Source organism: Clarias gariepinus, chromosome 17 (genome assembly GCF_024256425.1).
Source record: "Clarias gariepinus isolate MV-2021 ecotype Netherlands chromosome 17, CGAR_prim_01v2, whole genome shotgun sequence".
Classification (NCBI taxonomy): Eukaryota; Metazoa; Chordata; class Actinopteri; order Siluriformes; family Clariidae; genus Clarias; species Clarias gariepinus.
Genome location: NC_071116.1, coordinates 25,879,728 through 25,905,989, shown reverse-complemented (window position 1 = coordinate 25,905,989; position 26,262 = coordinate 25,879,728). Strand labels below are relative to the sequence as shown.

Here is a 26,262-nt window from a genome sequence, read left to right as displayed (position 1 = left end):
AACTGATTGTACCAGACTTGTGGCTCAGGGGGGAAAAACACATCAGTGAAAACAACCTATGAGTAACTCCATTGTATTCAGATAAAATTTCCAGTAAATATTAATTAATTCAATTAATCACCATTTTCAGAAGGTTACAGTACACTTTGTGGCCGAAAGTATGTGGACACCCATATGTGGACACAATTGTATAGAACGTCTCTGTACACTATTACAGTATTACAGAAGGAGGCCCTCGATTGTCCGACACATGACTGAACTAACTTTTGGAATAAAATTAGAACACCAACTATGTACTCGCTGTCTTCGCCTGAACTTCACTAATGCTCTTGTAGCTGAATGATCACAAACCTTCTCCAAAATTATGGGGAAATTCTTCCCAGAATAGTGAAGCTTATTATAATAAGAGGGAATAAAAGAGGGAATAAATCTGGAATGGGACGTCTAACAAGAACACATGGATGTGGAAGTCAGGTATGTTGACCATATAATGTTTCTTCACCAGGACAAAGCAGGATTCATCTGACTGTTCTTTGCACAATTATTACTATTTGGACTGTTGTCACTTTGTCATAAATACACATGCACATCAAGGTTGCACTGCATTTCAATTTCACTTATTAATAATATTTATTCATGCTTTTTTATTTTTTAATTCTTTTTTTCAATTTTAATTATTAAAATTAACCTACATCTCAAATTCAAATCAAATTCAAATTTTATTTGTCACATACACAGTCATACACAGGACGATATGCAGTGAAATGCTTATACGACCGCCCGTGACCTTAAAGTCTAAATTATCTAAATTATCAATAGAAATAAAAAATAAATAAATTAGGGAAAGGAATAAAGAATAGAATATAAAAACCTTCTTTCTACAATAAAGAAAAACTGCAGAGAAAAGAACAAAATATAAAATATGGGATATAAAAAAATATACTTTTTAAAAACCTTGCTGTACAATATATACACAATAATGACTGTACAGTACGCAAAATGTGGAAAATGTGCGAAAGTGTGCAAAATGAAACAGATATAAATGTCCAGAAAGTATGCAAAAATAAAATGACCAGAAGTGTGCAAAATAAAATGAAGTATACATCTACATGTCTTTGGACTGTGGGAGGAACCTGGAGTACCCGGAGGAAACCCACCAAGCACAGGGAGAACATGCGAACTCTATGCACACAGACATAATGCAGAAATCAAACCGGATCCTGGAAATCATTCATATAAATATATAAATACTAAATGTATTTCTATATGTTATATATTGATTGATACTGATAGATATATTTGATAATATTATGATATATACACTATAATATACATCATACTTTTTTTTACTTTTCCTGAATCCTGAAGTGTGTATAATTTTTTGAATTTTTCTATCTATCTATCTATCTATCTATCTATCTATCTATCTATCTAATGATGGAGTGGGGGTTTGTTCCAACATGGCAACCCCAGCTCAGCTCCTCTTTCATAGACTGCTCTTTCATAGATCTTCTCAGTTGCCTGTACACTGACAGAAGAGTTTGACTGCTTTCCCTCTCATCAGACACACACTGGGGTAAGTCATCACTGATTCCTCATAGATTTCTAACTGGATGAGGGTTTAATGCCCTGACTTTAGATAATGCATGCTCATTAAACTGAAACTAGAGCTTTAGTGAGTGCATGCTCACTAAACTTTAGGCTTTTGGTAAGAACAACTATTTTAAAACCACAATTGAGATAAAGACATGTTTTTAAAAACCTTCTGAAACTACAGTGTGGATAAAGTCATGAGTCTAAAACTACAGTGTGTAAGAGACAAACCATAGACATGTCATGTGTTTCCTAATGATTTAAATCATTTGTGGGTTTGGATAGAAAAGATTTCCAAGACTTGATAACTAAACTGACTTTAAAGTAAATAAAAAAGTGATTAAATAGAAATTTCCTTTAACACAAATGAGGCATTACAATGAACAATCCTGGAATAAACACAGTACTATACTGAAATGGACTATACTTAACTCTGTGTGTGTGTGTGTGTGTGTGCGTGCGTGCGTGCGTGTGTGTCTTGATTACTAGAAAGGTTTTCAGGATGCCATGGAGCATTACTGCTGCAGTCTTGGCATTTCAGAGTGAAAAGAGATAATGTCAGACACACACACACTCACACACTCACAAACACATACGCACAAAGCTCACCTCACCCTGAAGCAGTTTGGTTTCCTGCATTTCAGGATTCAGTCAACCTTTCTAGCTTCTCTCTCTCTCTCTCTCTCATGCACACACACACACACACACACCTTGATGTCCTTACATATGAATACATCTAATTAATGCTAAGCTTTGACCTAAATTTAACCTTTGCATCAGTAATCGTTTCTTTTTCTAAATAAAAACTGAGAGGAAAAGCAGTTTTTTCTCCTGGAGGCCAGCCTAACATTCTCACAAGGTCGACACACACACACACACACACACACACACATACATAAAGCTCAGCCTAAACTACTTTAGTACATTTTCAAATGTCACGTTTTCAGATGGCAATTGCATTAAACCAGCTGTTATGACCGTTAAACTCATTTATCCCTTTTATTTCCTCTTATTTCCCTGTCTACACACATACACACACTTTTATGGCATACACACTCAGCGTGCTGTGCATTCCAGGAACGAGACATGTGGGACTCCCTGTATCCTATATACTCTCCATATCTGTGCGCTAGATAAGATATAAAATACCATTTCTTGTACAGTATAAGTATCGTGATATATTGAGAGTGTGTACTCGGATTCATGTTCTTCACTGCCAAGAGTGAAATCCAATGTGATCTGCTGTTTTAGCCCATTCAGGGGTGCTGTTAAAGGGGGTATGAGTAATGATGACTCCAAAGACCCCTGAGTTTTCAGTGGTGAGGGCAATCAAATATTATGCCAATGGGAAAGTGTTGGCTTCATCATGATTGGGCGCCCAGGATCCCTGAGTCAATCCATCTCAAAGGTTTGCCAGGTTGCGCTTTTCGAGATGCCTTTCTGCTTACTGCAGTTGTAAAGAGTGTCTGGGAGTCGAGTTTTATCAAATGGACGTCTTACTTATTAAGCAGAAACGTTTTACGACTCATCCAAGTAGCTTCTTTAATCTGAGGAAAGTTGGTAAGTTCCACATATTTGTATCCTTCAGGGTCAAGGATCCTCCTCTGCCTGAAACGGCTCGTTAGGTGAACAGTGGAGCAGATGAGAGTGGGAGGGAGAGTCATTAGAGATTGGGGTGGGAGGGTTGTTAAGAAGAACCAGCAAAAGTTGGAGATTAGGGAGAGTCGTTAAGGTGTAACGACCAGAGAGAGTACCGGGAGTCCTTAGGTGTGGCTCTCCTGGTGGACCTGTAAAGAGGTATTGATCTTCATCGGAGGGATGAAAGGGCAGCATGGAATAGAGGAGACACCTGCAAATTAATCACTTTTATTACACCTCTCTCGAACCACCTATACACCCCGTCCAAGATTTGTACATATCGTCCTCAAATGTGTGTCCTGATTGTACACAGCTGATTCTGGTCCTGAGGTGTGGCTCATTCTGTGCTTGTACACCCTCTCATTTATAGGCTGATTTGTCTCCTCAGTGTGGAGCTCCTAACACTCTTCACTGCATCGCACTGCGTATATTATATCGCCCTTCTTATGTTTCAGTGTCTGGTCTTTCGGGTGGACGAGTCTCTGTGTTAGCGTGTTGGCAGGTTAACTTGAAGAAATCTGGCTAGTTTTCTCTGTTTTCCAACCACAGATTCAGTGAAAATCCCAGAAGATCAGCACTTTCTAAACAACTCAAAATTCAAGGAGATTCCCCAGCATTACGTTTTAGTTGTCAACATGTTGTGGTGATGTTAATATGACAACAATATGAACGTTGGGATAATGCTGGTGTTCGATTGTGTCTGAAAGTTAGAATGACTTTGATGAAATGACGTGGGAACAATGTTGGCTACATGATGATTGTTTTGAACCACACAACTTCAAAACAATATTAATACCAAACCGATGGTCTGGGCAGGACTCCAACTCTAGCCGCTGCAGGGAGAGCACTGTGTGCTTACTACTGTGCTTACTACTGAACTACTAGGGAATGCAATTCTTAATGCAATAAAGTTATGCATGCTAATAAACGCATGTACGTAACAATAATGTCCACCGAAATACACAACAGCAATTTAGCAAAATAAAATTGAAAAGCAGCCAAAAGGGTAAAAAACAACAACACATAAGAGATGCATGACATGTGATTTACATGCTGTGTGAGGGAAGCTGTTGTGTCTGTCTCAATCTCCGATCAGAATTCTAAACCCAGTTAGAAACTTAAGGGACCTTCAATGGGTGCAAACATTGCACAAATAAATCTTAATCTGCATAAATTGTCATTTTATTGAAGTCATTCTAACTTCTAACGATGTTAACAACATTGCAACATCTTTACAACTATGTTACAGTGTTCAGGTGACATTAGGGCTTCTTCTGATTTGGCACCAGCAACCATCCCACGGCCCAGTAACATGAACATCACCCAAATCAGTCTATCTGTACAGCTAGCTACTGTAGATAATGACTGGCAATGGATCTATGTTTTTACATTTTGTCCCTCAAATGTCTCCATATACCAAAAAGAAATCAGAAAATAGATTCTACATGTTAGCTTTACTAAAATGAACTATATATATGTAGATTAGTGTTACTACACATACTGTAGCCAGTAAGTCAAGCACCTTTGATAGAACATGCCATGGAACATTTACTTATGAACAGATGGATGTCATGTTACAAACACTAGCGTCACTCTGATGCTAATGTTAAACCGGAAAAAAAAACAGTTTGTTTGCAAGTAGGGGTTTTTTTTCTTCTTTTTTTAGCAATGTAGTCAAGACAGTCTTTACATTTTTTTCTCCTCCTTCAAGAGGAGGTTGAGTTATTTGACTTGCCATAACCTTCCTGTCAGCTTGAACTAGTCGGTTCTTTCGATGAAGAGCTTTTTCATGAACATGTTTATACCTTCAGACTGTTGTAGAGTTTGTTCTATAGAGTTTACATACAGTAGAGTGGTGCAAAAAACAGAAAACATACAGCAAATGGACAGTTGAATCTAGGAAAATATTTTTAGGTCTTTTATCTTAAACTTAATTTTGAATAAAAATTTCAATTAAAATTCAATTCTGTAATTCCTCATTAACTCTTTAGCTGGGATACACACTTCACTAGGGATGGGACTTACCAGGGACCTCACGATACGATACTATCACAATACCTAGGTGTGGATTAGTATTTGTATTGCAATTCTATAAATATCACGATTTTTAAATTTTCAGCCTTTATTCTTCACACATACATTACGGCATAGTGGAATTCTTTATTCTTTGCATATCCCAGTAGGTTGGGGTCAGACAGAAGGTCAATCATTATATGAATGTAAAAACCAAATATGAACTTTAAACAATACAAAAAGCTTAAAGACAAGTCATTAACGTTTAACACATGAACGTCAGAGTGTGAGTTTTCTTACTACACTTTCATAGAAGTTTCTCCTCACTTTGCGGCCTCGTAGAAAGAGAAGTGACTCTGCTGCAGATTGCAAAATGAGGAAATTTAGCAGAAAGCTGTCCTTATGTTGCCTTCTGTATGAGTTTATTTCAGGATCAAAACACTGTCTGGCTCAGAAGGATGGATTATACAGAGCTGAAGCTATTCTTACTCAGGTAGCGCTTTCCTACTAGAATATTACATTAGCGTTAGCTGAGAACGCTGCAGCAGGTGGCTTCAACCATCTCAGAGGAAGCTCTCGTGAATCTCCGGGTGGCTAACAGAGATTTGGATTAATTAAACTGAAAAATAATTAAACATTTAACAGAGTGTTACATAACATAACTTTGTTTAAGGGTTGTATAATGTGGCATTGGTTAGGTTGAAATACTTACTGCAGTGAGATTTATTGCTAAAGCTCAGCCTCTGAATGCTAACGCTCAACCGAATTTTCCCCTTTTTTTTCTTGTGTAAAATTGCAAATAAAAAATGTATGTGAGGAATTATTATTAAAAAAAAAACATTCATCTTTAACAATATAAATATGCTGCTATGGCTAACTATGTGCTAGAACATGGTTAGCCATAGCAAAAATTGTTTGTTTACCTTGTTACTGTTAGCATCATGCTAGCTACCCGACTTCATTCATTATTAGCATTTAAAGTGTTTTATGGTGTTGTATATTGTTCAGTGTCAATAGAAAGAGCTGTGTGTGTGTGTGTGTGTGTGAATATGAATTGAGTTGGTATTTTACTGGAAGCACAGATGGCAGATTGAGGAGATCCAGTTTAATGAAGGGGAGAGAGAATCACCTGAGGCCTGAAACCACACTTCAAACACTCCTTTCTCTCCTCCACTCTCTCTCTCTCTCTCAATCTAATCCTTTCTCACCCACATCTGCTTCCCTTTTCTCTCATTTTCTTCTCTTTCATCTCTACTATCTCCTGCTTTTCCTGTCTGTGGGCAGTATGTGTGTGTGTGTGTGTGTGTGTGTGTGTAACACCTGGAACAACTTTCTTGACGCTGTCCTTCACTCTCGGCTGTAAAACCGAATAACCTCTTTTTTCTTTTTATCTTTCTGTCAGTATTTTTTCCTGTCTGTCCATCCGTATCTCTATTTTCCTCTTAAACTCTGTCTCATTGTCTCTTTTTTTGTTTAATTTCTCCTTTCCATTATCAGTTCTCTCCTTTTGTTATCATTTTCACCTCTCCTTCCTTCTTTTTTTCTCACATTTCTGTCACTTGTATTTTCTTCATATTTCAGTTTGTCTTTGAGTCACTCTATCTGTTTCTCTCTCTATACATTTTTCCCCTTCACTCATCATGTCTAGTATATGACAGGAGGCGGAGCCATCCTGGAAGAGACCACGCCCACATGATAGAAAAGTTTCATTATATAAAAAGATTTATCAGCGAGAAGGATTTGCCAGTGACGCTTTACTTTTGTTTCATCCATTATTCACCGTTCTGTAGTTTTCTAAGCTATATGTCTGAGTATAGAGCACCAGGAAGTGCTTTAGACAGAAAGGATGTATGAGAGCACGAGCGAGACGGAAAAACAGTTAAAACGAGGGAGGATGAGCAACAGGAAGATCAGCCAAAGTGTGAGAACATGAGTGATGGATAAAGAATGAGAGAGAGAGAGAGAGAGAGAGAGAGAGAGACAAACAGAAAGTCTGAGAAACAGAGATGAGAGGCTGAAAGGGATCTCAGAAAAGAGAAGAAAATGAGGAGGAAAAGTGAGTGGGTGAAAGAGAGACAGACAGAGAAAAATGAAGAGAGAGAGAGGCAAAAGAATCACAGAGCGAGAGAGAGAGACAAACAATATCAAAGAGGAAGAGAGGTAAATAGACTCACACTGAGGGAGAGAAAGACGGAGAGATAGATAGAGAGAGAGAGATTTTGTCATCATTGCCCTGCAGACAGGAAACTGTCTAAGAGAGAGGAAGTTGTTAAGTACACAGGCACAAAGAGGAGGGGTGCCTCTGCCTCTAGCGCTCTCTCTCTCTTTCTCTCTCTCTCTTTATTTCTCTCGGTGTCTGTCTCTTTCTTTTTTGTCTCATTCTTTGCCTCCCACCACTCTCTTCTGTCTCTCTTTCTCTGATTTTGACCTCTCTCCCTCTTTCCCTCCCTGTCTGTTTTTCCTTCTTTCTTCTCTCTTACTCTTTCGACTTGTGTCTCTCAGTGTGACTCTCTGTTTGTCTTTTTCTCTCTCTTCATCTATAGTGCATGTCATTCTGGGTGTTTTTGCAGGAAATGTGTGCAAATGTTTGTGTGCATATGTTTGCGAGAGAGAGAGAGAGAGAATGAGTGTGTGCAGTCGCTGCAGTGTGTCCGGTGTGAACTGCTGTGTGTTAAATGGTGAGTGTGTAAGATTACTCAGGGTTTCCACGTGCTGATGCCAGTGAGATCATTAACACATGAAAAACTTGATGTTCTTCACTTGATGCATGGAGACACTTAAAGCCATAACAGCCATAACAGCAGTGTCAACACTTCGTATGCCTAATCTCGTGGTGTAGCACACATCGGGACGTAACGGGTACAAAACGAGAAGTTGAGAACCAAGCCGATAAATATTTATAACCTTAATAAAATCGATGTAATATCAGGTACAGAAAAACATAAAAGTAACCAGGAAGGCATAAAGTCTGAGGAGAACCGAAAAGCTCAGACGTGCAAGAAAAAATGGGAATGGAGGGAAAAAACTCTGCATCATTTCCTATGTGTGTTACAAAGCCAGCAGGACTGGGGTTCGGACAATAATGAGAGTAGAATAAATTGCCTGGATTTGCTAACTACACAATTCCTGAACACGTCCTCAGGCTTTTAGTGTAATTAACCCTATCTGTAGGGGCGTGTTGAGTTGCGTGCGATCCGGGGGATAAAAAACAGGGCGATGTTAAGTGACTAAATAGACATCTGGAAGCTTGCTCTTTACTTAATTAATCATCAAAATCTAATCTATAGTGAGGAGTACTGCATCGTAGTTAGCCCCATGGTGCCAGACTTGGACTTCTATTAGCGAAGACATGCTCAAATTATTTCACAGGAGACCAGTTTTTAGTCATTTTACATATTTATTGGTGCATGAACAAATAACATGGGATAGAAAAAAAAAATCCTGCCTTTTGTTCTTTTTCCATTTTTTTTTAACGACCAGGGCTTAAAAACAAGCTGTTTAGATTTACCCCCTGATGTGACCTCATATAAGAAGATCCCCTCCCTCTGCTGTTCTCTTGAGGGGCGTGGCTTAGGAGTAGTTTTTACATAGACACTGAAATGGTACGTTTGGAAAAGGAATGAAATAAAGGGTGTACAGTTTAAGGTATGAAAAACTGCATTATCTGAGGGGTGATTCAGCTGGAGCATTAACACACACTGGTTAAAGAAATAGGAAAATATGGGACATTTAGTCAGAAGTGATGAAGTAATAACGAGTGTGTGATTGTGTCCTGTGATAGATCGATAGAATCTGTGGGATAGATTTCAGGCCTTCCTCCCGTGACCCTAAGACCTAAGTAAAGCATGGCGGAGAAAAGAAGACAAGACCTGCAAGACAGAGAAGTGATGGAGAGGTTATTAAAGAGAAATAAGGTAAAAAAAAAAGAAGAGAGACGGTGAGAAGGACAAACTGATAATAAAGAAATGTGAAAAATGGGAAGAAGTCAGAAGGAGGACTGGAGCGAAAAAGTAGAAAATGATGTTTAGAGAAGGAATCGGAAAGAAGGTGAGCAAGAGAAAAGTGTGGGAGTACAGGAGAAGAATGGAGAAGTTGGTGCAAGTCAGGAGAGAGAAAAAGATGGGATGATAAAATGGAAAACATGAGGAGAGACCTGAGTCACCGGGAAACACAGCAAGTCACTGACCTACGGGACAGAGAGAGAGAGAGAGTTCATCCTGGTCACTTAAAAAGGTCTCCAGCCTGGTCTGAAAGTGGGTTAATGAGTGAGAGTGTGTGTGTGTGTGTGTGTGTGTGTGAGAGAGAGAGAGAGCCATTGGTGGGTCACGTACCCAAATGGGTGTGTATTCCTGATACTCTCCTGTTCTCTGTACTAACATAACTAATCCTTTCATTTGACCCAGGCTTTACTTGTCAAAGAGCTGATTGTATGGGAGTCATTACACACACACACACACGCACACATGTGTATGACTGACACTTACATGCACTTTACCTTCAGTCTCGCCTTCACCTACTTTTCTAACAGGGCTTTTCTGTTAACCGATAAACCCTGCCTCTGTGTGTGTGTGTGTGTGTGTGTGTGTGTGTGTGCACGCACGCGCGTGTATGAATGCCACGTCTTTTCCCTGTGTGTTTGCTCGGCTCTCAGTACACTGCTTCTTTCTCCTCCCGTGGTCGTTTTTAACACTGCCCTCTCACTTTCACACATCACCCACCCCGTCAGGTTCGGCATCAGCGCCGCCGCCGCCGCGTTGGTCTCTCTAAAACAAGAGCAGTGTGTTTTCACACTTAAACCCTCCTGCCCTTTGCTGCTTTAAATATCACACACACACAGCTTGTTTTCTGTTTGATAAAGTCAATATGGTATTCATATTCAAAATTCAAATTTTATTCCTCACGTACACAGCGGTACACAGTATGATATAAAGTGAAATGTTTATACGACTGCTGATGACCTCAAGAATTAAAAGGTAAGTTTGAGATCCACTGCCAGATAGATGGGCAGATAATAGATGATGGATAAGTCCCAGGTGATCCAGCTTGGTGGTGTGTGTGGAGGGAATTATAGTGTTAAATGCTGAGCTCGACAGTCGACAAAGAGCATTTTGACATAATTCCCCCTTCTAGTGTCCAGGTCCAGGCGATGCATGGGGGACATGAGAGATGACATCATCCGTAGACTGGTTCGGGCGGTATACAAACTGCAGTGGATCCAGTGTGTCAGGTAGTGAAGAAGTGATGAAGTCTCTGACCAGCCGCTCAAAGCATGTCATGACTACTGAGGTCAGGGCTACAGGGTGATGATCACTGAGGGATCACCGAGGGAAGCAGGATGGGGTTTCTTTAGGACAGGAACAATGATTGCAGTAGACATTTATCTTTTGTCCAAAGATTTTTAATTTTTAAGTCCAAAACTTTCCAGAAAGCAGAAGTGCTGAACTATACTGAACCACTTAGGAGTCATTTTATTTGCATTTTATGCCAAAAGAAGTCATCAGTCAGTTTAAAACATTCTGCTTGGCTCTGGCTCCACCCACTCACTCAGGTTGGCCCCACAGTTTTTTTTCTTGGCTCCACCCCTTTGGTCCTCTGATGTTTGAAATAATACACCTGTCCAATCCACTTCAGTGTTTTGTGACCACACACCTGTCCCCACCCCTTCCATCCCAAAGTTCCACCCAGATACCCACACACTCACAGATCTCATGGTCATGGGTCTGTCCGAGCCTCTCTTTCAAGCCATCAGATTTTTTTTGAAAGTCTGTATTAAATCAAGGTGAATATAACTACACTACCATCGGTCTTGGTTGTTATAAATGATGCATTAAGCACAAATTTCGCCCTTTTCCTTCTAGTTGGTCATACAGCTAGCTCTGGTTAGCCACATAGCTAGCTCCAGAGAAAGAAAAGAGTGAAATTTGAACTGAATTTGTACTACTTTGAAAATGATCAACCCCCGATTCAGCTCAGTGTGACTGCAGAAGCTCCATACGAGTCTCAGCTGAAATTGGGAAAGCATTTTTGCATGGAACGAGGGTTTTTGACCCTCATTACTTACCTTGTACTTACATTGCAATGACAAACTCCACGGTCGGAACTGCCTCAACCTGAAACCAACATTATTCTCAAAAAGATATATTAAAAAAATTATGAAAACGTATTCATTGATATACAGGTTTCTTTGCATTGAACTTGGATGCAATTCTTGACCGTATGGCTTTTATGTATTAATTCCTCTCCCCCCTCTCTCTCTCCTCTCTCTGTCTCTCTCTGTCTCTCTAGGTAACACAAAAGAAGATGAAATATGCAGGAGTCTTATATTAAACACAGAAGATAGCACGGAAGCAAACTGCTGACTGAGGAAGACGAAAAAGTGGCTGCTTGCAGAAATGAAAATCTTCTTGGACATCTAACGTTCCTCGACACGCCCCATTTTGTTCGGCTCGTACAAAGGAGAAGTATGCTGACTCCTCTGATTTAAGCTCCGAGGAGCTTGATATGGACCTGGCCATGTGAATTACTTTCAAAAGGTTTCATTCCTGGGGATTTGAACATGTGGACTGGCATGTGTTCACCACTAAAGTATCCGCATGGATTTCCAACAAGTTCTTAAAGACAAAGGACAGGCTTTAACATGACCTGAAATACAAGAAACACCCACGTGAAGGTGTACCTTTTTTTTATGTCGTTGATTCAACCAAAACCGTAACCTCCTTTTTTATTAACTAATTCATCGATGAATTAATTAATCTTTACCGTTCGCGAGCTTCAATAGCTGCTTGGTTCTCCAGCTGGACCGAAATGTGACCCAAAAATAACATCCGAATAAGAAGCTGTAATTAGGGACAATCATATCTGTTTTGGAACAAACCTAACTTCAGTGTCCTTTAGCATGAGAGGGTTGCTCACTTAGACAAAACTTTCTCTTCCAGATTTCATATCAAAGCCAGCACTAGCAAGGACAACGCTAACAGCTTGTTCACATGTCCAAGATGACTTTAAACCCCTGACAGATTATATTTTAGTTGACATATGAAATGCTAAAGACCCTAACAGGATGTTCCTTTTTCCTATGAACCAGAACTTGACAAGCTTTTGATTTGATGCCTCACATCAGCGTCAAAGATAAAGCGACAGGAAGCCGAGAATGTTTGTGGCTTCAAGGACTAATTTATCAGTTTAAGATTTCATATCCAGAATGGGATTAGTTTTTTTGTTTTGCTTTTCTGTAGAAATGTTGCTTAGACGATAGCACAGACATCGGGAACCGCTTGACTTGTACCATTTTTAAGCATTAAACATTAGCAACAACATGAGCAAACCCCTCAATCAAGCTAAAACTACACAATGGATATGACTGTTTATGTGTGTATATGATCCTGTTTTGTTCGAGATGTTGCGCAGAGGATTGTTTTTCTGGTTCTCTCGCATCGGTGGCATTTTAGTCCTCATTTGCTGCTTTCTTTCCCTCCTCTACGTCATCACTTGCAACCCTCACACTGACGACCCCTTGATGGCACCCAGGCTGGGTGTGCCAAGCTCTCCAAGAGGGCCTGGGGTTCCTGGAGTGCTCAGCGGCACCCTCTTGGGTTCATCGAGCCACGAGAACTATCAAGCTTTGCTTCAGGAACATGAGGAGCAGCAACGGCAACATATTTCCAGCCTGAAGAAGCAAATCGCAGAGCTGAAGGAGGCCCTGCAGGAGCGAGCCGAGCGCCCGAAGGAGTTTCAGGAGAAGGCGGGCAACGCGGCGACGGATCTCAACGATTTTCTGCGCACCCAAATAGGCCGGGCGGAGATCAACGCGGGTGTCCGCTTGGCAAACGAGTATGCCGTGATACCATTCGAGAGCTTCACGCTGCAGCGTGTCTATAACGTGGAGACGGGACTCTCACGCCATCCTGAGGAAAAACCAGCAAGGAAAGATAAACGTGATGAGATTAACGAAGTGGTGGAGAGTGCCTTGCACACACTGAACTCGCACAAACACAATATGGAAGATAAATTTGGTGCAGAAAAGTTGTACAGCAGTGCTGATTTTATTGAAGGTGAGTTCGGCTCAGCTGAATTGGTACACGGGGAAGTAAAATTTAGAAGAGAATTTAGTTTGCTAAGTGCTAAAGCAAAACAAGTGCAAAACCGCCAATGGTATAAGTTATAAGACAGTTATAGTTGTCTTTAATGCAATTAGCTTAATTGTTTTTTTGACTATTTCATTGACACTTATAACTAGTTGGTGGCACAGGGCGTAGTGGTGAGCACTGTTGCCTTGTACCTCCAGGGTCTGGGTTTGATTCCCACCTCGGAGTCTGTGTGTAGAGTTCTGCATGTTCTACCCCTGCTCGGTGGGTTTCCTCCGGGTACTCCAGTTTCCTCCCACTGTGCAAAGACATGCAGATTAGGTTAACTGGGGTTCCTAAATTGGCAGCAGTGTCTGAGTGAGTGTATGTGTGTGTGCCCTGCGATGGACTGGCACACTGTCCAGGGTGTACCACACCTCATGCCCTAAGTCTCCTGTGATTGGTTCCAGGCCCCAGCGACCCTGAATACGGGATACAGCGGTATAGACGATGATTGCGTCATAACAAGTTGCTGCTTTTGAGTTTCTCGGAAATAAATCACCCAAGAAAGTTCACATTTGGTAAAAAGTGTTTACAAAAACAAATATTTCGTTGGGGAGTGTTATTCTGATGAGACGTCTGCGTTTAACAAGCATCAGTTGTGAATGTAGCGGCAATGTTCTGACACGCTAACTTTAGCCGTCTGCTTTAGATGATCACGCCAAATTCGAGTTAAAGTTTCTAGTTTAATATTCTCAAAATATCACAATCTTTAGGTATTTAGCTCAGATTTAGACCTTATTTGATCAAAATGGTCACAAAGGCTCAGCGGATGAAAATACTACAAAGCGCAATTAACATAATTCCTTATCTCTGTTTCACACACTTTCCCCTTCCAGTGCACTTTATTGCCCCAAAATATTTATTTTCTGCCTAAATTATATCAGATTAAGCTAATTTTGCATTGCTTGAAGAGCACAATCGCTTCTCCAGTCAGTTTCCTATCAGGAAATCCTGTGATGGGGGAGTGTGTGTGTGTGTGTGTGTGTGTGTGCACGTGTGTATTTGTGTGTAAATGCAGTAGGAAACCAAACCAGCTGCTGCTTTATCTAGCACAGCTGAACCATGTCTCTCTCTCTCACACACACACACACACACTCACATCCAGAGTCACACAAACACAACAGGGCAAGGTCCCACACAAAGGTCACCCACACACACACACACACACACACACACACACACATGCACAAAATGGAAAGAACAGATTAATCCACTGAAATCCTCACACACCCACATCAGAGTGTGTCATGGGAAAACCTCCTCAGCATTGGAAGAGTTAAATCATTTAAATAGTGGTTAAATATAGCACCACGAAAACAATCGAGGTTTTCAATAAAGACGTTTGTGAGTCAACTACAGTAAAAAGCCACCCGATCCATTTACTGTTCAGCTAAAGTTAATATGACAGAGAGAAAACCCGGGGAGGAATCCTGTCATGTTCTTTATATCTGATGAACTACAGTAACTGTGTAAGTGAACATAATGAATATAATTATTTACTTAAGCCAGTTAGTTGGCGCTGCCAGTGATGATTATACGCTATTATTAACATCATTTAAAATATCCTCAGTAATCTTGTCATTGGCTCATTAGCCAGACACTGATTATTATAAACGTTTATTTTTATAATATATGAACGTTGACAGGATAATAGTTTTTAGAAACAGTTTAAAGCTGATCAGCTTTAATATTCAGGTTGAAGCCCATGTCTGCCTGTCTTTCTGTACTTACAGTATTAATACAAAGACTTTTGTAAGGTTAAGAGTCGTAAAAGTTGCACTTTTTTTCATCGTAGCTCATTAAAAAGTTTAAATGATTAAATCTGGGACATAACTGTTTATAACTGCTGCTTTTACTCAACATTTTGTTTTCACTTGTGGTGCAGATATCTTGAAAAAGTTGCAAAAGTTGAATTCGATTCTGTCCAGCGTTTGATTTAAGACACGCCCACAGTTTGATGCAGGCGAAGTTCGTTGTCAAAACTTGCGGTTTCTAATCTGGCACAAACCTGCTGATAATTTCCCTTCTAATAGACAGTTTGATTTCATTCATAGTGCGGGTTTAACGTAAAATTCCTGATAAGAGAGCTCATATTGGCCCTCATTACCTAAAAACATACCTAAAGTCATTTGAGTTTATGTCTCCAGGGTCCAACACTTCCACATTCCCACTTTGATCTGCGATTTCCAGACAATGTCTCCTGGGTCAAAGTATTTTTTTTGTCATATTGCCCCGGATTGTCTCTTCAAACTGTATAAGAAATACAATGTAAGATTCTCAATGTGACTTTAGTACTGAACATGTAACTGATAATTAGTCCGAGCAGTTTTATTGGAAATTAAGCAGGAAGGTTGTTAAGTAACGCACATGAAGTTGCGTGTTCTTCTATTGTTCCCATTTCAGTAGTAGAGGAAATGTGGCAGTGTGCAATCACAGTGTGCAAGACCTGTTTAATCTTGTTGCTTTTTCCTGTTGTTGACATCTGTTGACTGAACATGACCTTGCTGCGTGTTGGTAGGAACGTGTGATTGGGTGTGTGACACACTGCCCTGAATCCCTTTATTTGCACGTGTACAGTGCCGTGCAGAAGTCCAGTACTCCTCATTCCTTCATATGTTGCCACCAAAGAGCCAGACTTTCTCGAATGTTTTTAACTAGTCTTAAGAACCAGTTCTTCAGGCTTCCTACATGACTTAGTGACTTAAATGTTTGGCAAATTTGAGCGAGTGAGAAACAGGTGTACTGATGACAGATGATCAGGCCGTGATTAGTTTACTGCTGATGCTGAATGCTGAGTGATCGGAAGAGACGAGAGAGGAAATGAGGTCGCTGCCGAGGTTATTATACAGTACATTAACAATTTATTTTTTTATTATATTTATTTATGGTCCCACAAATATTTGTAATTAAGTTTAAATTAACTTAATTTACTTTCATTTGAAGAAATGACTGACTCAAGACTTTTCCACAGTGTTGTACTTTCATGTTATTCTTTTTACCGACTTGTTACATTTCAACTAAAGTTAAATAAAGCATACACATCAAAAGGCCCAGTGTCGAATTAACACCACACATCTGCCGTAGTGGCTTTGACCAGTAAGCAGGTTTCGCCCAACATGAAACTTCTTTGCAGACTTCCTCCAATTCACGTGACATTTATAAATGTGTGATTCACACCTCTGGCTACATAGATATAATAATTTCAGCTCCCATGTCTGACAATAGACATGTGATCTGGTGTGTAAAGATTTACAGTAAGGATGTCACAATGAGTACGTAGAGACAGAGTGTTCTTTACGCCTATTTATTCTTTATTGCTTTATTCTGCAAGTAAAGAATAAATACTGCTTCTTATTTTTTACTGCTTGTGTCAACAGACTGCAGCAGCCAAACTGATGACAACACATTCCCATATTAATTACAACGAGATTTACAGTTAGTCTGCTTTTGATTGTGTTTTGCTGAAGCAAAGTGAAGTTGAATTTAGACAAAAAGTCTTTCGTGCAAACCTTTGGGTGAACCGGGTTTCCTCCGTGAGCCAGGAGTCAGAGAGTCTTCGCAGAGCGTCTCTGATTTCCAGCCTGAACAATAAAAGCTTTGATGTCGTTCAGCACATATCCGATAAAATGCTTTTGTTGTGTAGCTGTGAGAAAAATGACACTGGTGTTGATGGATTTAAGCGTCTAATAAAAGAAATCATGTTTATCATGGTCCCATGCGTGACAGTTTTCCAGCTGTTTCTCACCAAAGCTGAGATGAAGCCAGAGAGAGTGATGTTCTGATCTGGTGAGAAACGACTAAGGAGAAGTTTGTCGTGGTTTACAATATTACAATGGGTCTATTTTTATTCAAATAAAAATGTAATGTTTAACCCTTCTTTAGCGGGCACAGTGATCTACATTTACATTTACATTTAGGCATTTGGCAGACGCTCTTATCCAGAGTGACTTACAAAAAGTGCTTTAAAGTTTACATCATTGGATACATACTTACACTGGGTCTGTGATCTAGTGGTTGGCACTGTGGCCTCGTACCTCGGGGTCGTGGGTTCGATTCCTGCCTCGGGTCTATGTCTGCCTGTTTTCCCCCTGTGCTTGATGGGTTTCCTCCACGTACTTCGGTTTCATCCCGCAGTCTAAACACATGCAGATTAGGCTAACTGGCATTCCCAAACTGTGTGTTTTTTTATTTTTATTTTGATAGCATGATAGCATTGTGTTTTTTTGACCTAGTATTGTGTTAATATGATTTAGCATCATGTTATTTTGACTTAGCATCATGTTATTTTGACTTAGCGTCGTGTTATTTTGACTTAGAACCATGTTATTTTACTTGGCATCATGTTATTTTGACTTATCGTTGTGTTATTTTGACTTAGCATTGTGTTATTTTGACTTAGCGTCGTGTTATTTTGACTTAGCATCGTGTTATTTAGACTTAGTATCGTGTTATTTTGACTTAGCATTGTGTTATTTTAATCATAGGTTTGTGTTATTTAACTTAGTATCGTGGTATTTTGAGTTAGCATCATGTTATTTTGACTTAGTATCATGTTATTTTGACTTAGCGTTGTGTTATTTTGACTTAGCGTTGTGTTATTTTGACTTAGAATCATGTTATTTTGAGTTAGCATCATGTTATTTTAACTTAGCATCATGTTATTTTGACTTAGCGTCGTGTTATTTTGACTAAGCGTCGTGTTATTTTGACTTAGCGTCGTGTTATTTTGACTTAGCATCATGTTATTTTGACTTAGCATCATGTTATTTTGACTTAACATTGTGTTATTTTAATCATAGGTTTGTGTAATTTTGACTTAGCGTCGTGTTATTTTGAGTTAGCATCATGTTATTTTAACTTAGCATCATGTTATTTTGACTTAGCGTTGTGTTATTTTGACTTAGCGTCGTGTTATTTGAGTTAGCATCATGTTATTTAGACTAAGCATCATGTTATTTTAACTTAGAATCATGTTATTTTAACTTAGCATCATGTTATTTTGACTTAGCATCATGTTATTTTGACTTAGCGTCGTGTTATTTTGACTTAGCATCGTGTTATTTAGACTTAGTATCGTGTTATTTTGACTTAACATTGTGTTATTTTAATCATAGGTTAGTGTAATTTTGACTTAGCATCGTGTTATTTTGAGTTAGCATCGTGTTATTTTGAGTTAGCATCGTGTTATTTTGAGTTAGCATCATGTTATTTTGAGTTAGCATCATGTTATTTTAACTTAGAATCATGTTATTTTAACTTAGCGTTGTGTTATTTTGACTTAGCGTCGTGTTATTTGAGTTAGCATCATGTTATTTAGACTAAGCATCATGTTATTTTGACTTAGCGTCGTGTTATTTTGACTAAGCGTCGTGTTATTTTGACTTAGCGTCGTGTTATTTTGACTTAGCATTGTGTTATTTTAATCATAGGTTTGTGTTATTTAACTTAGTATCGTGGTATTTTGAGTTAGCATCATGTTATTTTGACTTAGTATCATGTTATTTTTACTAACTATATTGTAATTTTTAACTATTTAAAAAACTATTTTGTCTTAATATGTTCTTACGTTCACTTGACTTAGTATCTTGGTATTTTGATGGACTAAGTTGTTATTGTCTTATTTCTTTTTTATTTATCAAGGTTTTATTTTGACTTCTTATTATGACTAACATACAAATAGGTTTTATCCTAAGTCATTATTTCGACTTGCAAATTCATGAGTCTAAGTCAAACAATAAAAAAAAGTATGATTTAACAATATATATATATATATATACATATATATATATATATATATATATATATATATATACAGTTTATATCATCGATCACTACCTACCTAGTAGCTGGGCAGCTTTTTTTTCTTTGAAAGAAGATTGAAAAATAAAACAGAAACACAGATTGTCATGCTGTCAAGAAACCAGAAAGGACAAACGCCTCTGTCCTGAAGGCTTTTCCATGTCAGAAAACTTAAAGTTACAGCTTTACCTCTGACAGCTCTTTCTTTCAAGTCTGTTGTCTCAGCATGCCTCCGTTCTAATCAGCAGCAGTGCGGCGTGACAAAGTGGCCCGAAGTGATTCATTTTCATTGTAAGCTGGTGTTTTTTGTGGTTCTTTTTGGATACATTAAACATTTTAAGCCCGTCAAATAGGCGTCAGGAATCGTGAGGAGCAGATCGTTGTTTTCGGCTCATTCTGACACGATCATGATGTTCTGCCGTGATGCACTTTAGATACAAGCATCCCTCTAGAATTTTTATTTTTTGTAATAAAGGCAGTTGATTCTTGATCAGATGGATGGTTATATGTATGTTCTGTAGCTACAGTAGCTTGTGAATTTTGGCAACTGATAGAAACTAAAGATAGGAACACCCACTAACAACCAGCGTAGAGCAGTTTAAGAGCCGCGAGGTGAAAAATCGTTGGTGGTCTGAGTGCCGAGCGCTGTTATCAGTGAAAAAAACTTTTCTCAAGCATATTTTAGTCATGCGTCTCACAGAACGGATTCACACCAGCTGCATGGTACAATATATCGATTATTCTGCATTTCTTTCTGTGTCCTTTTACATTTGCGCATGTGAGTAAAATGTACACTTGTTATTTAAAGCGATCGAGAGGAAGTGTGTTGATCGGATATCACAGAAGCATGAATAAACTGTCTTGTTTTTGTGCGTCTGTTATAATATTTTTTTTAAAAAGAGAGAAGTCTAGTGTTAAAGTAATAGAAGTAATGGTTCTGTTTTCTCTCTCTCTCTCTCTGTCTGTAGGTTTAGCACGAACGGAGAAGGATAAAGGAACGTTGTACGAGCTGACATTCCGTGGAGACAGGAAAAACGAGTTCAGGCGTCTCGTCTTATTCCGTCCCTTTGGCCCGTTGATGAAGGTTTCAAACGAACATGTGGCGACGTCTCACACCACCATCAACATCATCGTACCGCTTTCACAGAGGGCTGACAAATTCAAACAATTCATGCACACCTTTAGGTAAAAACACACCCTTCGTAAACACCAGCAGGATTTATTCCTAAAAACACATTCAAGACTAAACTGTATATAAACTGTATACATTCCAGCTGTTTCCCTGACTGTCGAATATTCTAGTTGATTACATCATTATTATACATTTATACAGTAAACAAGTTACTTCTGTTTCTTCTGCTATATCTGTTATTTCTTATGTTATATCAGCTATAAACAACTGTTAACTCACCAGCCTCACTTTTTTCATGTTACTCAGAAACTGCAAACATCTCAGTCCTGAAGTCTTTCCCGTTTTTTAAAAAAAACCTTGACGTCTACTAACTCAAAGTGTCTATATAATCTCCTATTCTTTAGGAGGTTAGCACTGTCATCTTGCACCTTTAGGTTCCGGGTTCAATTCCTGCCTCGGGGTTCCTGCCTGTGTGTAATATTTGCATGTTCCTTCCATGCCGGGTGGGTTTCCTTCGGGTATTCCGGTTTCCCCCCCCAGTCCAAAGACATGCAGATTATCCTAGTTTGTGTTCACAAATTGGCTGTATTGCATGGATAAGCACATGTGTGTGTGTGTGTGTGTTTGTGTGTGCCTGCAATGGATTGGAACCCTGTCCAGGGTGTCCCCCGCCTCGTGCCTTAAGTCTCCTGGCCCTGGTATAAAGCGGTATAGACGATGAGAGAGAGAGAGAGACGGTGACTATGATGCATTAGAACAGGTTATGAGTATCAAGTAATATTAACTACGCCTAAAGCTGCTGTTCTAGAAAATAAATCAACAGCTGAATCAGACCACTCAGAATTGAGCATTCAATCATGCTGTGGTATAAACAGTGTGTAAATCATTATTATAATTATTAACCTTTGTGTCCAGTATTGTAACAACAGCATGAGGAAGACATGGGCCCGTACTCTCAGAAAGCTGATCATTTAATGCTTCGATGTTCTGCTCATAGTGAAAGTAAGAGCATTTCATACTGCATACTCAGCACACGTTGTGATGAGAACTCGCAGGATTGGAACCAACCAGGTGTGCGGCCAGAAGAAAACCACTTGTTAGGGAGACTCATCAGAAAAAGGCTTCAGTTTGCTAGCAGGCATAAAAAAGGTCATGTGCTCTGATGATCCAGTTTGTGCCTATTGGGCGTGTCAGGGTAAGAAGTGAAGCGCATGAAGCGATGCACCCATCATGCATAGTGTCCACTGTACAAGTCACTGTAGACAGTGTTATGATCTGGGGTTGCTTCAGTTGCTCAGGTCTAGACTCAACAACGTTATGTGGCAATAAAATGAAGTCTGCTGACGACCTGAATGTTCTAAACGACCAGGTTATCACATCTGGAGTTTTTTCTTCCTGGATGGCACGGCCATATTCCAGGACTCAAATTGTTAAAGAGCGGTTCTGGGAGCATGAGCAATCGTTTTCACACGTGAGCTGGCGAACCACATTGCGTAATGTCATCAGTACTAGTCAAAAGTTTGGACACACCTTGACATTCAGTGGTTCTTTGTTATTTTTTTTTGTTTTAATTTAACTAATACTGAACGCATTAAAATTATGACATGTTGTCATATGTTGTATATTCTAATAATTAGATTCTTCCAATAGTAGGAGCCACCTTTTGCTTTGGTAACTTTGGTAACACTCTTGGCACATGAGCTAGTCACCTTGAATGGTTTTCTCATAGTTTGGATATCTTCAGTATTAATGTACAATGTTGAACATACTGTAATAAAAATAAAGAAAAAAAACACTGAAAAAGAAGAAGGTATGTCCAAACTTTTATTGTAAACATATTAATACTTTAACCTGGAAGTGACATCTCAACCGTTTGGAAGAGGCCTAAATTGGGGTCTTAACACAATTAAAATTGATCGTAGTTATTATTGCGCAGAAAAAAAAATAATAATAATGAAGAAAAAAAATCTAGTTCTTTTTTTTCTTAGTGTGGATGTTAAATCTACGGAAATAACAAAACAAAATTTGGGGATTTGTCTTAAAACCTACTGTATGGTCTACAATGACATCTCACAGTGCTCTCCCTGAAGAGGCCCAGTCTCATTAGCATGACTGTGACTTTCGGTAAATGTGCATTACTGTACTTGCAGTAATGTCAAAGTCAACTTACCTATCAGGAAGTCAAATGAGAAAGAGGAAGTGAAAGAGACAAAAGAGACAGAAAAAAGAAGAAGCAGGACTTCATTATCGACTGGAGTTTTTATAGCAGGTGTTATAATAAATAGAGGATAGATTTATTGCTCTGTATATTAATTAAATAATCTTGCGATGTACATTGAACTGTCTGTGAAAACTGTTTTAGCCATATAGTGTGAGAATGAGGATAGTGGATGCAAGTGCAGGTTGACTTGAATAGAATTTTATCAAAACAAACTCGTTAATCAAAACAGACAACGGTCAGACACAGGAGAATGGGAATAGAGATTGAAAAGGTGTTGTAGCAATCAGAATCGAATGGCTCGGTATAGAGAGACTGGTGTAGGTGAAGTCAGGTGGCTTTTATTGTCATTTCAACCATAAACAGTACAGATGGTACAGTCAATAGTGGAATGAGACATGTCCCAAACACCGTCCAGGACCATGGTGTTGCATAAAACTACATGAGACCACATGCAACTCAATTAACCTCCAATACAGGACTGTGTGACATGCTGTATTAAAGGACAGTGCAGCAGTACGCAGTTCTAACGCAGTTCTAACGTTAATAGCAGTATGTTAATATAAAGTGCTAAGAGAGGTTTTACAGTATAATAATATTAATAAATGTGGAGCATGTCAGAGCGTGATACAGAGCTTTGCAGCAGGAGTGTGATTGTGGAAGTCACAATCTTTTATACAGAGTCTGTGAGCATGTCCTTTTATGTGTGTGTGCGCGTGTGTGTGTGTGTGTGTGAGAGAGAGAGAGAGAGAGATTAAGTTGCATGGACTTAACTCACTCAGCTGCAGGAACTGTCTCATCCTAAAGGACCGAATGGACGGAGCCTGGCGGTTGGTTCGAACGTGTGTACATAACTCAGTTGCCACAACCTACTCTAGCTTTACTAAAATGCTAAGCTGGCTAACATAAATGTCTACGCTAATTGTGCATTTGATTGAACGCCGTCATTCATTCCCTATTCATCCATACGTCCTACAGATAATGCTTCGCTAACTTAATGCATAGCAGACAGCTAGCGGTTTGCAATGCAGCTGTCACTCTCGTCAGGGTGTCAGGTTAACTTCAGGGTGTGAACTGGAGCCTAAAGAATTCGATGATAATTCTGTTACAGCCGTGACTTAGTAAATAATTCATGCACATTCATTCACACGCTCCGGGAACTTTGGGAACGGCAATTAGAAAAAAGTAATCTGCATGTTTTTAGCACGGTGGGAGGAAACCGGAGTACACAGAGGAAACAAGAACATGCAAACTTCACACATACAGACCCTGAGGCGGGAATCGAACCCAGACCCTGGAAGTGCAAGGCAACAGTGCTGATCACTAAGCCTCCATGCTGCCACAAATATATTGTACATATACATATATTGATACAGGTTATATTGAACCAGAAGTGCACAAGTGGTATATTAATTACCAATAAATAAAAAATGCATATACTGTATAGGCAAATGCATGCATAAGAACAGAACATACAAAATAGATACAGATGAAACATAAAGTAGCACAAAATCAGCATTTATACTTATGGCCAGTGCAAAGATGCATAATGGATAAAGCAGTGCAGTAAAAGTGAAGAGACGGTGGAGTGGTTATTGAACCATCATCAACTGTTCAATATGGAAACAGCCGCAGGGGGAGAAAAGCTCTTTTACATTCTGTTTATGCGAGCGGGGAGGCACCTGTGACACCTCGCTGACGGAGGAGGGTAAATAGTCATGATTAGAGTGAGAGGCGTCTTTGAGAATGATGATCTTTCACCCTTTGGTATGGAGGTTGAATAATATGGAGTGGCGTTCAAGTCAAACAATGACTTTTGATTCTGCAGAATAATGGAACAGATTTATGAGAGTAAAAACTCCCTACACTTGTGTATATAATCCTCTGATACACTAATGTGCTTAGCAACGCTGTGAAACGCTGGGATGTAGAGTGGACAATATACTGTCATACGCACCAAGTCGTGCTCCAGATCAGAGTTGGGGAGGGGGAGGGGATGGTGGAGGTGAAAAAAAAAAACATTGTTTACAATTTAAGTTGCATTAATGAGGTATGACAACTATGACAACATTATCTTTTCCTGCTGAAAGTGTTTCTGTGACTGGTCTTGGTTTTGATTGCGGGTCTCGGCAGGCGGCTGCTCTCTCCTCATTACAGCAGATCGTCCCGACCTATTATCACCCACGCTGTGAGCGACAGGTAGTGTTGTAATTCCCGATATAGAACACAAGAGAAGCAGAGTATACATATAGTGAAACGCCCCGGTGCTGTTACCTTCTATTATCATCACTCGTGGAATGTCTTTTATTTCATTAGATTGCTCGGTCAGAACTAACTGTTGTTAAACCACAACAAACCCTACTGGCGTATTAAACTCACCAAAACCTTCTCTCTGGAATTCCCATGATTTTAAGATCGTCTTGGGATCAAAGTAAAAAATTTGGGAAAGTCCCAATACTGAAGAGAATATGTTGTTTCTAATGGTTCCTGATGGCTTTTATACAGAATATTTAACTCTCATGGCAATCATTCACCCTTGAACGAAGGCAATATAATAGAAATCTTCATTAACCTGATTTAAAAAACATCAGATCTTTTCCTTTTATTTAAAAAAAATCTCAAAGGTACAGGAAATGCTAACTCAGTTAGCAGGCTAGTAGCGACACTGGAAAAATTAACATCTGACTATATAATTGAGCTGGGATAAAAGCATTCATGGCTAACAGCGACATTACAGCGATAACAACAGTAGGATAATAGCAGCGCTGTCTCGGACGACTTCGGCTTGATGAAACGGAATGTAGGTCACCAGAGAGTTCACGCTGGATAGCGAGGGCTTTCTTATACGTTATCTTATGAAACCTGTAATTGGGATCCGTTTAAAAACTTCCCCGACTCAGTACTGCGCTCTCTTTAATTATGCATTTCTTTCCATTTGAAGACCGGAGAATGCATTTGTACTGTGTATATACAGTAAATTGAATCGTTGGCTGTATTTCTGCCAGCTGAAGAGCTTCCTACTGTATGATGAGACATTCTAATAGCTGATGTCATGTTTACAGTCTCTCTTACATTCATAATGGAATATATATATATATATATATATATATATATATATATATATATATATATATATATATATATATATATTTTTTGTTCTCTATATTGCATTGAACCTGCGTTCATTTTTATTTCTAACGTGTCATTAAGCGCAGCTGTCCTTATAACACTTTATAAGTAGTAAGAAGTACAAAGACCGTAAAATAATTTTAAAGAAGCATCAGAAATTATTGGATATCTATCAGGTATGCAAATGTGCTTCCAACTCTAGTCTTGTCTGGTCTAGTATAGGCGGCACGGCGTCTTAGTGTTGCACCTCAATGATCCAGGTTCGATTCCCGCCTCAGGGTCTGTGTGTATGGAGTTTGTGTGTTCTCCCTGTGTTTGGTGGGTTTCCTCAGGGTACTCTGGTTTCCTCCCACAGTCCAAAGACATGCAGGTTAGGCTAATTGGTGTTCCCAAATTTCCTGTAGTGTGTGCGCCCTGTGATGGATTGGCACCCTGTCCAATCTCAGTGTAAGTCTCCTGGGATAGGCTCCAGGCCCCCCGCAACCCTGAATACAGAATAAAGTGGTATAGACAATGAGTGAGTGAGTAATAGTATAATATAATATAATTATATAATATCATATAATATGCTGCCATTTGTGTTTGTATGAGCACAACTCTTCACCCTAAGGCAC

At 39.2% G+C, this 26,262-nt stretch overlaps 1 protein-coding gene across 3 annotated transcripts in view; it reads left to right on the top strand.

Moving 5' to 3' along the window:
- Positions 1-1,529: 1,529 nt before the first annotated feature.
- Positions 1,530-26,262, top strand: part of csgalnact1a (chondroitin sulfate N-acetylgalactosaminyltransferase 1a) — a 34,084-nt gene continuing 9,351 nt past the window's right edge. The window contains exons 1-4 of one of the 3 annotated variants that reach the window (XM_053516367.1): positions 5,478-5,737; positions 10,375-10,471; positions 11,530-13,295; positions 20,138-20,354. In XM_053516367.1, coding sequence (XP_053372342.1) covers positions 12,611-13,295; positions 20,138-20,354 — 902 coding nt within the window. In that variant the 5' untranslated portion in view covers positions 5,478-5,737; positions 10,375-10,471; positions 11,530-12,610. Of the gene's footprint in view, positions 1,577-5,477; positions 5,738-10,195; positions 10,472-11,529; positions 13,296-20,137; positions 20,355-26,262 lie in introns of those variants that run through there. The other 2 variants (XM_053516366.1, XM_053516365.1) reach the window with 2 other exon arrangements.